Source organism: Populus nigra, chromosome 5 (genome assembly GCF_951802175.1).
Source record: "Populus nigra chromosome 5, ddPopNigr1.1, whole genome shotgun sequence".
Classification (NCBI taxonomy): domain Eukaryota; kingdom Viridiplantae; phylum Streptophyta; class Magnoliopsida; order Malpighiales; family Salicaceae; genus Populus; species Populus nigra.
Genome location: NC_084856.1, coordinates 23,361,212 through 23,375,318, shown reverse-complemented (window position 1 = coordinate 23,375,318; position 14,107 = coordinate 23,361,212). Strand labels below are relative to the sequence as shown.

The 14,107-nt window shown below is 33.3% G+C and overlaps 1 protein-coding gene across 1 annotated transcript; it reads left to right on the top strand.

Annotated features, from left to right (window-relative positions):
• The first annotated feature begins 1,052 nt into the window (after nucleotides 1-1,052).
• Nucleotides 1,053-4,313, top strand: LOC133693993 (WAT1-related protein At1g09380). Its single transcript, XM_062115391.1, has 7 exons — nucleotides 1,053-1,231; nucleotides 2,754-2,816; nucleotides 2,898-3,014; nucleotides 3,115-3,364; nucleotides 3,459-3,617; nucleotides 3,779-3,930; nucleotides 4,037-4,313. Exons 1-7 carry the CDS (start codon nucleotides 1,053-1,055, stop codon nucleotides 4,227-4,229), a joined length of 1,113 nt encoding a protein of 370 aa, XP_061971375.1. The 3' UTR covers nucleotides 4,230-4,313.
• The last annotated feature ends 9,794 nt before the right edge of the window (nucleotides 4,314-14,107 follow it).

Sequence of the window (14,107 nt, the reverse complement as noted above, 5' to 3'; positions counted from 1 at the left end):
ACAGAAAACACTACAAGACCAATAATTCTGCATCCAAGCCCGGCTGCTTTCACGCATCAAGCAAGATGGAAAATCAATGAATCTTGAACAACTTAACTATTCAAACAAATCCCTAATTACCATTTCTAATCCCATCTCTGATCATCTAATTTATTTCTGCCCATCTTTTGAATGGAGATTTTTATTTCTACAATACCAGAGCGAACCCATGTTGTTCAATTCATTTATTTTAACCAAAACGATTTTATTTTAAATATTTTATTTTAAATAATTGAAATAACATTGATTTTAAAAAAAACTCGGTTTAGTATAAAACTCAATATAAGTTATACCTCAAATGAGCAAATTACCAAAAACATGGGTAGAATTTAATTTATAACTATGCTTATAGGCTTACCTATGCTTAACCAAATATTCTTTGATTGATGAGTTGTAATCACAATCTTAGGGTGTAATTGAAAACTTTTAATAATATCTTATTAGTTAATTTTTGATAGTTTTTTTTTTTAAATAGACAATTCCAAGTAGAAAAGATAAATTTTAGGTGGAGATATTTACTTTATAGATCATAAATTTTATTTTTTTTCCTTTTCATGTTATGTTTAATTTTTTTTTTCAAAATGAGCTTAACGTCAATTAAGTATATAAAATCGATTATATATTAAAGTTGTCATCCTCCATAATCTCTAGGAAATACTAATTAATTACTACTAAAAGTTTTTCGATGTTCCGATGTTCCTACATACTGACCCACAAAGGGGGGAGTGGGTCCCACTTGCTGTTTATGCTAAAACGGCAAAGAATGGAAAATGCCAAAATTGAGCTGGCAAATAGCTACAGCGCAAGACAAAACTGAAAGCCGTTATAGTTCATGCAAAAGCACAAGTGTTGCAAGAAAATCCTGAACCGTTTCTCTCTTTTTCTCATGCTCTAAGATTTAACTCTCTGTACTCCAAATCTTTTGTGCTCTATCTAGCTACATTCTTTCTATATAAAAGCATCACTAGCTAGCTAGCTTAGTAGTATTCTTGAAGAGAATCAAGAAACTTGCAATGGATATGGCAGATGTTTTGCCATTCTTGGCTATGGCTATAGTCCAGTTTGGCTATGCAGGCATGAATATTACATCAAAGCTTGCAATGGATTCAGGCATGAAACCACTTGTTCTTGTTGGTTATAGGCAAATCTTTGCCACCATTGCAATGGTCCCCTTTGCTTATTTCTTTGAGTGGTAAGTTTTTTAAAGCTTTTTGTTGTTTTAACTGGTTTTTCATGGCATTATTTCTTTTTTCTTTGAACTTGGTAAGTGGGGCTGGTGTTTTGGAGGAGCGCATCTCTCTTGCCAATCAAATTTAGAGGACTCTCTAAATTTTCTAATCTTGCATGCTATATAGAAAATTAAGCCATTACATTCCTTGATCAATTGTTTTTTCTTTTCCCTAAAGTATCGATTTGAAGATTATATATACAGTAATTTATTTATTTTCAGTACGAATTATACAAATAAAAATCATGCTGCTGAAAAGATTTATATTGAATCTGGAATGTTGGCATCTATGCTACTGATACACAAAGGCCATGGCTTACGCATGGCTGCCGCTTGTCCATTTCTGCTATAAGGCGCCAACTACCTCTTGCATGCCTTCACAAATGACCTAATAAATGAAAGGAGCAAGCTTCAGCTTCTTCTTTCTTTAAGGTCATACAAAGATACTATAAAGCAGCAGCTTTGCATTTAATTACATGATCTCGTGTATATACTTAGCTGCCACGTCTTCACAGTATTAATTAAGTGCTTTAGGACAGCCTATATTAAGGCTGCCTGTAATTCCATTGGCTCATTCGAGGCCAATCAAATTTTAAAATTAACTCTAAAAAAAAACAAAAAAAAATCTTAATGTAAGCAAACACATACTTCTGAGAAGATGTTGAATTCTTGTGCAGAAAAAGAAAATCAGGTGCCTATTAATTAATTTATTTTATTGATCATATATATCCCAATTCGCCTCAATAAAAATGAAGCATCTGTATTAAATTGAAATAGCTATTAACGAAAAAGTGTTGCGACTCTTGTCAAAGCTATGAGCTTCAGATTATTTGCATCTTATTTTGTAGTATCCATTATCGAACAATTTCTAAAGCACACGAACTGGCCTCAATTAAGTTTTAATTCAGGACATCAACTCGGCTTAATGCTTACCTCATGAATTGGATGGGTTGATCTTGATTAACCCTTTTTTTTAAATAAATTCCTGAAACAATATTATTTTTTTTTGAAGAAAAATCAGTTTTTTTTCACTTACAACTAGGCTATTAATAACTAGTAACTTGAGTTCATCCCAGCTGTTCCACTTCCAAGCTCCACCTTTCTCAATTCTTTAACTTTATCATCAATCTCTCTGGTATTAATGATAATCAATAAGTTAATTATGATAGTGCGCAATCTCTTGCTATTCTTATCTAGCAGTCAAATTAAACAGTAGAACCCACCAATTCAGGCTGGCATGCAGAAATATTGAACTATCATGCTACTATTGTTGCTTGATGGAAAATCTTTTCTATGATGACCCCCTTTGTTTATTTCTTTTGAACTGTAAGTTCTTGATCAATGGAGTACGTGAAATGATTTATTGTTAAAAGAAATAAGCAAAGGGATCATTGCAAAGGTGGTCAAGTAACCTAACTTTATGAAGCTAATTATAACTAGTTTTAAAGAGTTAGAAATTATTTAATTTGTTTTTTTTTTGGTGCAGGAAAACTAGGCCCAAGATCACCATGTCTTTGCTGCTTCAGATTTTCATATGTTCTCTTACAGGGTGAGTAATTACTTCTCTCTGATAGTTCTCTGCCAATAACATGTATTCCTGGAAATATATCTAATTTTCTAAGACATGCAGTGTAACAGGAAACCAGGTTTTTTATTTTATTGGGCTAGAAAATTCCACCCCCACAATAGGATGTGCATTGACCAACATACTCCCTGCAGTGACTTTCATTCTTGCAGTTCTTTTCAGGTACTGAGGTAGTCTCATTTTTCTGTATTTTTCTTGCAAATTAGACCACATTCGGTATATTTCTTCTTTTGTTTATGTTTTTTTCTTCAATATTTTGCAGACAGGAATCAGTGGGAATCAAGAAGACATCAGGGCAAGCTAAGCTGTTAGGGACAATAGTATGTGTGGGAGGAGCCATGTTGTTGTCATTCTACCATGGTCACATGATCAATATAGGTGAGTCAAGTATTCATTGGAACTATGCAGATAGTACCGGAAATAGCAGTACCGACAAGAAATCGAACCTAGTCCTGGGATCCTTATTTATAATTGCTAGTGCTGTTTCTTGGGCAATATGGTTCACCGTCCAAGTAAGAAATCTTAGCTTCTCGAAAGTTTTCAGATTGGTCTGGTCATGCCACTTCATGGTTTAAATAGAGTTTAATTTCTTGATGATTTACGCAGGCGAAAGTGAGCTTGAAGTTTCCAGCTCCTTACACATGCACCTTATTGATGTGTTTCATGGGCAGCATTGAATGTGGAGTGATCGGCATCGGTGCCAATCACAAAGTATCCGAGTGGTCATTGCGATCTCCTGGCAGGCTTATTGCAGCTTTGTATGCAGTATGTTCCCTAAATTTTTCCAACAAGTTAACATAGGATTAATCAACTTAGCTAAGGAATTATGTCAACTTATTTTGGCTTTAAATTCTCATGCTTTTGAGCCAATTCTTATACTTCTATGCCTGTTTAAATGATGGTAGCTTTTTCCTTCACAATTTCAGGGAATCGTGTGTTCCGCACTAGCGTTTTCCCTCACTTCATGGAGTATTCAAAGGAAAGGAGCACTCTACGTCTCAGTCTTCAGTCCTTTGTTGCTTGTTATAGTAGCTGTTTTGAGTTGGGCATTGCTTCATGAGAAGATATATGTCGGAACGTATGCACATGCTTAACTCCACTTATTTTACACTTATCATTGTTTTTGTGTACTTAATCTTTTGTAGCAGCAAGGAAGGACTAATTGATATGTGATTGATTTTTAGTGCTGTAGGGTCGATCTTGATCGTCGCTGGGCTCTACGCGGTTCTCTGGGGGAAGGATAAGGAATTGAAGGAGGAGATCGAAGAGATCGAAGAGACGAAGGTGATGAAGATAGGCAATAAAGAGTGGAATAACCATGACCTTGAATTACAATTACATGCAATTTCAAATGGCAATAGAAATGCTGCAAGTTGAAGGATGGGATTCATGGGAACATAAGGGTAAACAATCTGTTCGGTTTTATGTATTGGATGAGCTATCAATTACCATGTTTCTCCTGTGTATGAAGAGGCCTAAACTGACTCGATTAATGGATCGTTTGTTCCTCGATTGGTCGATCCCTCTTCAAAATATTCGTTAACAGAAAACTGTAGATTCTCTATCATTGTCACATTAACAACTATCACGAAGGGCCTTTTGAGCTGTACAAATGAGCTACCCAATTACATGCTTGTTTAACAAAAACAAAACACCAGCAGCTCTGAGATTTGATTAATCGATCAGTGTCTTGGAGGACTAGGTGCACATCCTTGTTACTGAAGCTGTTCCTTAGCATGGTGTCAGTAATAAGGTTAACATCACCTTAAAAATAAAAGTATGACATAAATTGAACTTCACATGGAGAATGAAAAAAACATTGCATCGCCAAATTAATTGGAACAGGAGAAAAATAGGCATCGCTCCTTGTTTTTTCAAAGCAAATCTTGGTTTGGGAAATTTGTTGTTGACTTAAAATGAGCCAACCATATTCACTCGAGATTTGCATTTCAGTATAGCCTTGAACCAAGGTGCAGAGCTGTGAATGTGCGTGTTTTAAAGAGTTGGGAGAGTCTCTGATGGGAACCGGGCTGAAGAAGGCAGCAGCAAAGAATCGGCAGCGGCAGAGTCGGTGGAACAGCCCTTGCAGGAAAGGAAAAGGAGAAGAAAAATCCATATTTAAGAGGCTTTATATGTGGCAGAAACAACCTTGAAGTCATCAACTCAACAACTAGCCAGAAGTGTATTGAACACCTTTCAGGACTTTTTAAGACTATCCTTCTCTTAAGTGTCCATCAGTCTCCTCTGTGTTATTGTTGAGAAGTAAAGCTATTGTGAGATTCCATCAGTCTCCTCTGCGTTAATTTTGAGAAGCAGTGCTATTGTGAGAGCCTGTCTAAGTGAGTGTGTATGTTCTTCTACACCATAAACTATGCGAGGTGAGATAAGTGTTATTTTGTACACCTTCCGTACGTTAGCCTGAGAAAGAAAGTTTCAATACCACTTAGAAAAATACCACCACAGTGAGATAGAGGCATATCTCCCTCCAGTGGATATAGGCTTAGAGTTCGCCATACCACTATAAGTTTTCTCTAAACTTTACTAAACTTTTTTATTTTGATCATTTACTTGCAAATTTAGCTAATTATATTTTTAATTTCAATTTTCTTCAACAAATTGCTTGTTTATGATTAGAAAACATATATATATATATATATATATATATATATATATATATATATATATATATATAAGGAAATCACGAGGAAATTACTGCCGCGTACACCACGTTTTATGCTTTAGCTCCATTTCTGGTGTTATGAAAATTAAAACAATCTTGTTTTTGACTAAAAATTTATATATAAGCAAAGTTAATAAATTTTTTATTTATATTTTATTTTAAGTTGATCAAATTATAAGTTAATTCGAATTTTAAAATAACTTTTTTTGAAATTAAAATAATTTAAATTTTAAGTTGATTAAATCCTTTTAGAATTTAATAAAAACAAAACAAAACAAATTATTTATTTCAATCCAAAGCAGTCTTGTACAATCCGATTAATATTTTCCATCGTATAAATCACGATATTACTGTTCTACTTTTGACTACTTTATACACCCAACGTTTAACACAAAATAGGACTCCTTTTGACAATGAGGGATGAGAAGATGGCATGCAAATAATATAAAAGATAAAAAATTTTATTTTAATATATTTTTAAATAAAATTTTTTAAACACTTTAAACCTTATCATAATCTCAAACATAATTAGTAATCTTTAGTCTTATTACTTTACTTGTATTCAATTTAATCCAACACTAGAAGGATTGGTTACCTTGGCTAGACTTGTCTAACCTCCTAGTATAGTAATTATTGATTTAAAATGCGACTTAATGGGTCAAGGAGTTGTGAGTAGGTTTTAATAAAAATAAAAAGAGAATTGATTTGTTATAACTTGATAAAAAACTCATGTTTATTTTTAATTTGGTAAAATCTAATAAAAATATTTATTTTTTAAAAAAATAATACTATAATTTTTATTTTTTATAAAATAAAATAAATTAATTAATCAGAATTAATCTGAGTTAATACACTTGACTGCCATAATCTTGTTTCAAGTCAACCCCAAACCTTCAATTTGGCAGCCTGACAAATAAACATCTATAGCTTATCGACTCCTCAAATATTAATATAAGAATTTATATTAAAAACTGATCTGGAAACTTGATAATCATAGATTGAATTCATATTAGCATATGTTAAAATCTTAAACTAAAAACCAAAAAATGAAAATTTTAAATAATTGTTCGAAGTTTTAATTGTTGACAACTGTCAATCACAAATGGAGAAACAATTTGTCATAATTGAGGGAACAATATTTAACTCCAATGTTTTATTTATTATATTTTATTTTTATTTATTTTATTTAAAATAATTTATAAAAATAATTTTGTTTTTAATTTTAACATCATTCAATTTTTTTTATTTATCAGATTTTATCTTTATTATTTTGATTGTTATTTGTTTTATTGAAAGTAATTTATGAAATATTTTTTTTTAATTTCATCGTCCTTCAGTTTTTTTATCTATCAGATTTGATCCTAATTTTTTTAATAAACTTGAAAAAATTAAAATATTAAAAAATATTTTTGAACTTATTTTTCATGACACTACCAAATATAAAAATATAATTTACTTTTCAGGAATTTATTTTCCATAAAAACCACTTATTTTGTTTTATATAAATTTTTTTTTCCAATAGCAATAAATTTTATTCAAATTGTTTAGTGAAGTATTAAATTATACAAAAGCAGCGCGCTTTCTTATCTTCCACAAATCAAATCAAGTGATGCAATATATATATATATATATATATATATATATAAAACCTCAAAGCCTTGTTTTTTTGAGTGAAAATTGTACATAACTTGTATTATCATACAACTCTAAAATAAAATGTTTTTTTTTTAAATATCAATTTATCGATGCATGAAGAGAGCTAAAGAGTAGTATAAATAGGACCTCTTTTGTTTACCCAAATGCACATAACAAACAACAATTACTATTATACGTAGTGCTTCTTAGAATCATATAAGATGAAGATGAAAAAGATGTTGTGGGTTTGGATGCTGCTATACGTAGTGCTTCATACACGTCATCTCTGCCCTATATAAATTTCTTCATTCAAACACATCCATGTTTTAATCAATGCATTTTCTTCCTTCTTCCTTCTTTTTTTTATATATATAGAAACTGTCTGACATGCATGTAGATATCTTAATGGTGGGGTTTACAATTTACACTTTCTAATTTATAAAACCAGGAGTAAATCAGATATTTTTTTCTTGCACCAAATTCATTTTGATGGGATAGAGATTGATGCAGTGGAATCTTGACTTCACAGGTCTGCGAAGAAGAAAAACAAGTGCTAGTGGATGATGAGATTAAGTGACTTGTCAGAAAATCAATTGTTCGAACAAATGACTTCCCAAGTCTATGAAGAAAAAAAAGCAAAGTAGCTTACACAACGAGTTGAAGGAACACCCCGTTCCACAAGCTTGAAGAAAAACATTAACAGACTAATGAAAATAATTGTGGGGCCCAAGATCAAATCAATTGCTCAAACAGTCATCACAATTTATTTTAATTATGTTAAATTTTTAGGTTAAAGAGTTTATGTTGGATAATAATTTTTAATATTAAAAGTAAGCGGGGTTTGTTTTTTATTTGACTTTAAATATGTTAATTAGAAAATGTTTTCATCAAATAATTCAATATTACAGGATTAAGTTTAGCTAATCAAGTAATTTAACATATAGATAAATTTAACATAAAACTTTTTAATTTTATTGGCCCCCACGGTGTCTATGTTGGTCATCTCTGCCCTAACTTTCTTCATTCAAACACATCAATAATATTTTAATCAATGCATATTTCTCTTCTTTCGTAGTTATATAAATATATTTATAAAAAAGAAAATGAATTTGTTTTGAATGGACTAATATCATTCAGATTAAGAATACTCAAACAATAATTAATATGGAAGTAAATCAGCCCAACAGATATTTCTTTCTTCAACCAAATTAGCAACAATTGATGATGTTGATATATAATATATTGGGAATCTTGACCGACTTCACAAGTCTACGGAGAAAAAGAAGTGCAAGTGGATGATGAAGCTATCGGCAAATCACTTCATTCCATGAAAAAAGTTTTGAGGAAGAAATATTTTTATTCCACAAGATCAAATCAATTGTTCAGAGCACCTGACTTTCCATGTCTATATATGAAAATAACTTTACTACTATTTAGTTACGCAACAAGTTGGAGGACCTCCTATCTAATTACTACTATATATTTAGTCCCAAACACACCCAAAAAATTAACTCTATTAACTAAGCCAGAGGGTGAGTAGTTAGATGTCTCAATTTTGTTTTTGGTTCAACAGTGACATCAGCCTCTCTTTTTTGAAGTATTATGGACGGTGAGCACCCCTCACATACCTCACTACATGCATCTATTGAATGCAACTCCGGTCCCTTGTTTGAATCAAGTGATCACTAAGGTGTGTCTAGGGTTGTGGTGAAACCTACTTTTTATTAAATTTTATTTTTTTGTTTTATTTTTTAAATCGTTTTGATGTTAAAAATAATATTAAAAAATAAAAAAAATAAAACTAGAGTGATAACACTACAAGGCGAGTGATTGAACTCAATCTTTTTGGTGTAAGGCCGGTTAAGAGTTTGGGGGGTTGGGTTCTCAACGCTTCTTTGTTTCTTCCTTTTAAAGAATTGCAAAGTCTTGATTTGAGCTTGAATGGAATAGCTTTTTGCTATGAGAATCAAGGCTGGTTCAATGTTTATGTTGTTATAATCATATTATTGAGTGAATATTATCCTGTGAGATTACATTGATAAAATGGCTGGTGTTTAGTGTTAATTATTTTACTTTGAGATTTCTCTTGCATGCAGGCTTCGAAGTCCTATCATCAAAACTGAGGAAGCTGAATGTCCTTCAACTACGTTATAATGAATTTAATGATGACAGCATTTTATCATGTTTGACTGGGCTTTCATCTCTCAACTCTTTGGATCTATCTGGTAATTATATGTTGACAGGATCAGGTAACATTTAAATTATCTAGTTTTGAACCCTTTTCGTTTGTCCTTTTTGTATAATTTTTTTTTATGTGTTTATTTGTTTTCAATCTACTTTTGAGAATCATCTTCCAGGTTTTGAAGTCTTGTCATCAAGATTGAAGAAATTGGAGAACCTTGACCTAAGTTTTAATTTTTACAATGATAGCATCTTTTCATCTTTATCTGGGCTTTCATCTCTCAAGTCTTTGGATCCATCGTACAATTGGTTGACAGGATCAGCTGGCATTTATGGTAACAGCTAAATTATCTAGATTTGATTTTTTTTTTCATCAGTGCAATGATAGCATTTGTTTCATTTCGTAATGGATTTTGATCTCTTAAATCTTTAGATCTATCAGCGAATATGCTGACAGCATCTACTTGTAGTATCCATAATAATAAGACTTACATATAGCACCAACTCTCTTGCAGGTCTTGAGGTCCTATCATCACAGTTGAGGAAATTAGAGAGGCTTGACCTAAGCTATAATATATTCAACGACAGCATTGTACCACATCTGCGAGGATTATCTTCTCTTAAATCTTTAAATCCATCAGGGAACATGATGTAAGAGCAATCACAGGATTCGAATCTAAAATCACTAAGAGCAATCACAGGATTCGAATCTAAAATCACAGAGAAAGTAAACTTTTTAGTCTTAAAATCTTATTATTGAACCACCACCTAGATAGTTTACATGGTCGTTAATTTCAGGACCCGTGGGATTAGTCAAAGTGCACGGAAGCTGACCCGAACACCCACGTTAAACTAAAAAAAAGTTATGAATATTTCTTGGCAGCTTCTAACTAATAAGGCATGGTTTACCAAAAATTCATTTTTTTATGGTCCATGCCAACCTATTTAGCTCATTTTTCAACAATACATTTTGATATCTCTAAATATTTCAAGCACATTTGAACACAGAAGCTTAAGATATATAATATTACGTGGGATTTTGTGTATTAGAATTATGTAATAAGTACAATTTTGAGCTCAGACAGCCTTAATCATTTAAAACCATCAAACTGACCTTATTAATATCTATTAATTTTAATTTCTATTAATTTTAATTGGACATTATTAATATTTTTTAGAATACATCATAAGTTGAATTAATTTTTTAGAATAACAAATATAAGTTTTGAAATAATATTTTTTTATGACAATATTTTTTTATGACAAATGATACCTTAATTTTATAATATTAGAAAGTAATATAAATTATATCTTAAAACATCACTTAACAGATTAAGCTTTTAGTCAAGATAGTTCTTTGACAAGAATTTTTTTTTTTAAAAAATACTGTTTTTTTCTATTAATTTTTTTCCTTTTTTATAATATCTATTAACATTTTCCTATCTCACCCACTATTTTTCAAAAAATTTATAATTTTAAGAAATTATGCCAAGCATCTTTTTTATGATGTTTTCTTTGTTACAAAATAATTTATGAAAATTATATTTGGTAATCAAAATTTGTTGTTTTCTTTAATAATCTAAAACAAAGATGTTGTCTAATTTATTTTCACAATACTTAATTTCACTACTTATTTGATTGTCTGTTTTCAATTCTTCTACATATCATAGGTTTAAGGAAGCTGGAAGCCCTTAGTCTGAACGAGCTCGCCATCATCGGAAGTACTTTGCTGCAGTCATTGGGAGCATTGCCATCCCTAAAGACCCTTTCTCTTAGGGCTAATAATTTAAGCGGGACATCAATCAGTCAAGGTTAATCTCAGTTTAGTTGCCTAAATTCCTAATTAATCATGTTGAAACCTTCTATTAAGCATAATATTGTAACATGTATTGGCTGCTTTGTATCATATATTTTATTGTTTCTTCCTTCACAGTGCTTTTCTTCAATTCAACCACCCTGGAAGAATTGTATCTAGATCGCACTGCTCTCCCAATAAACTTTCTCCAGAATATGTAAGAACTATAGACACCACTTATCTTCACATTGGTATGATATTATCCACTTTAGGCCTAAGCCCTCATGGATTTGCTCTTGGGCTATACCCAAAAGGCCTCATACCAATGGAGATATTTGTCCATCCTTATATACCCATGATCCTCTCCATTTCTAGCCAATGTGGGACTTTGGTTGTATACCTAACAATCCTCCCCTCGAACAAAGGACCACTGAGCCTCCCCTCAAACCGATCATTCATCCGTCCACTCTCAACCAACCAGGATTCTTCATTCTCTACTTCACCGTGTTGGGGTCAGGACACGTCCATGAAGCATCTGGAAAGCACTACCTGACTTGAGAGTTTGCTCTTTCTAGGTCAACTCCTCTTCACCGTGTTGGGATCAGGACACGTCCATGAAGGGAGCACACCGCCTATCCAATAGAGCTGATCCATGGATTACATCGTGTGATTGGGGGCCCACCACCTTTTGTTCAGCATTCCGAGGATTCATCCATCATGGCTAACTCCGGGGCCTGGCTCTGATACCACTTGTAAGAACTATAGACACCACTTATCTCCACATTGGTATGATATTGTCCACTTTGGGCCTAAGCCCTCATGGATTTGCTCTTGGGCTATACCCAAAAGGCCTCATACCAATGGAGATATTTGTCCATCCTTATATACCCATGATCCTCTCCATTTCTAGCCAATGTGGGACTTTGGTTGTATACCCAACAGAATATTATACCGTTGCCTTCTCTTAAAATTTTGTCTGCTAGTGGACGTGATCTCCATGGTACTCAAGATAAATTAACAACTCTCCATCTGTCTATAATTACATGATCAATGAAAGATGCTTTCATCATTATTAATAATTATTTCGAGATAAATTGTGAAGGTTGGTGTGAATTGAAAAATCTAGAGCAGTTAGATCTCTCCGAAAAATAATCTAGAGAGTTTACTCCCAAATTGTTTGGATGGATTGAAGAATCTAGAGCAGCTAGATCTCTCGGGAAATAATCTAGAGGGTTTATTTCCAGATTATTTGGGAAACTTGTCATCTTTACAACTACTTGATGTTTCTAGAAATTAATTTACTGATAATATTACCTCTAATCCTCTTACCAACCTCATATCCCTTGAGTTCTTATCACTATCAAATAACCACTTTAAAGTTCCACTTTCATTCAAGTCCTTCAGTAACCACTCAAAACTCAAGTTCTTCATATGTGACAACATCACTCTAGTAGAAGACCAAGCTGGCTTTCGGAATTTCATTCCAAAGTTCCAACTCATGCTTTTCAGCTTGTCATATAGTACATCTAAAGCACTCAATGCAGATGTTCCCACCTTTCTCTATAACCAATATGACTTGAGAACCCTTGATCTCTCCAACAAGAACTTCAGTGGAATGTTCCCGTCATGGTTACTTGAGAACAACACAAGCTTGGAAGCATTACATTTGAGGCAGAACTCCTTTGTGTTGGAATATTGCCAATTATGTGGCTGCCATTGTCAAAGAAGATGGCTGCAATGGTGGGTTGTTGGTGGCAGCCAACAACCATTGTCTAATGTCAAAGTTTGGTAAGTTTGGCAGCCACCATTGTTGACAAAAGAGCAAGAGGGGCTGCCATGGATGCCTATAAATAGAGGCATACATTAGAGAGCAAAATGAGAGAGTAAAGAGAAGGAAAGTAGAGCCAAAGATGTGAGAGATGTAGGAGAGAGTGGGCTGCCAAGCCAGCCAGCAGTAGCTGCCATTGCATCACTGAAAAGAGAGAAATAGAGTGAGGTTGAGAGTTGCCAAAGAGGGGATGATTCCTCCTCCTCTATTGTTGTAAATCTTGTACTCTCCCTATATAATGCAATGGCTTCTCCCGTAGATGTAGGCAGTTTGCCGAACCACGTTAAATATTGTGTCAGTGTGCTTTACCTCCTATGAGCAAATATCAGTATCAGAGCCTTCTTGGTTGGTGTTGTTAATACACAAAAGTCATTCGTGTATACGGTCACTATTCACGTCTACGGCACTATTCATCCATACGATACTGTTTACATACGATACTGTTGGCGTCTATAGAAAATCAGTGCGGTGAATAAATACAGGATAGGAAGTTCTGTCTAAGGAGATTGAGTTTTAAGCGGGACCGTTTGTGACCCCTCCAATCTTTCCTGGAAACTTACTTAGTGAAGTATTATTTACACGATACTAGTTCTATATACGTTACAGATCGGTGAAACGGTGATAGCTGAATAGATCACGGTGAATAAAATGGCAGCAAAGTACGAGATTGAGAGGTTCAAAGGGAGCAATTTTTCATTGTGGAAAATGAGAATCAAGGCAATCTTAAGGAAAGACAATTGCTTGGCAGCAATTGGGGATCGACCCGCGGAGATCACTGATAATGCAAAATGGAATGAGATGGATGGCAATGCTATTGCTAACATACATTTAGCATTAGCCGATGAAGTATTATCAAGTGTGGCGGAGAAGAAAACAGCTAAGGAGATATGGGAGACTCTAACAAAGCTATATGAGTCCAAGTCTTTGCACAATAAGATTTTCTTAAAGCGGAGACTTTATACCCTTCGAATGGCAGAAACCATGGCGGTGACTGACCACATCAACACAATAAGGACTCTATTTTCTCAACTCACTACGTTGGGTCAACAAATAGAGGAAAGTGAACGTGCAGAGCTTCTACTTCAAAGTCTTCCAAATTCGTATGATCAGCTCATTATCAACTTGACCAATAATAT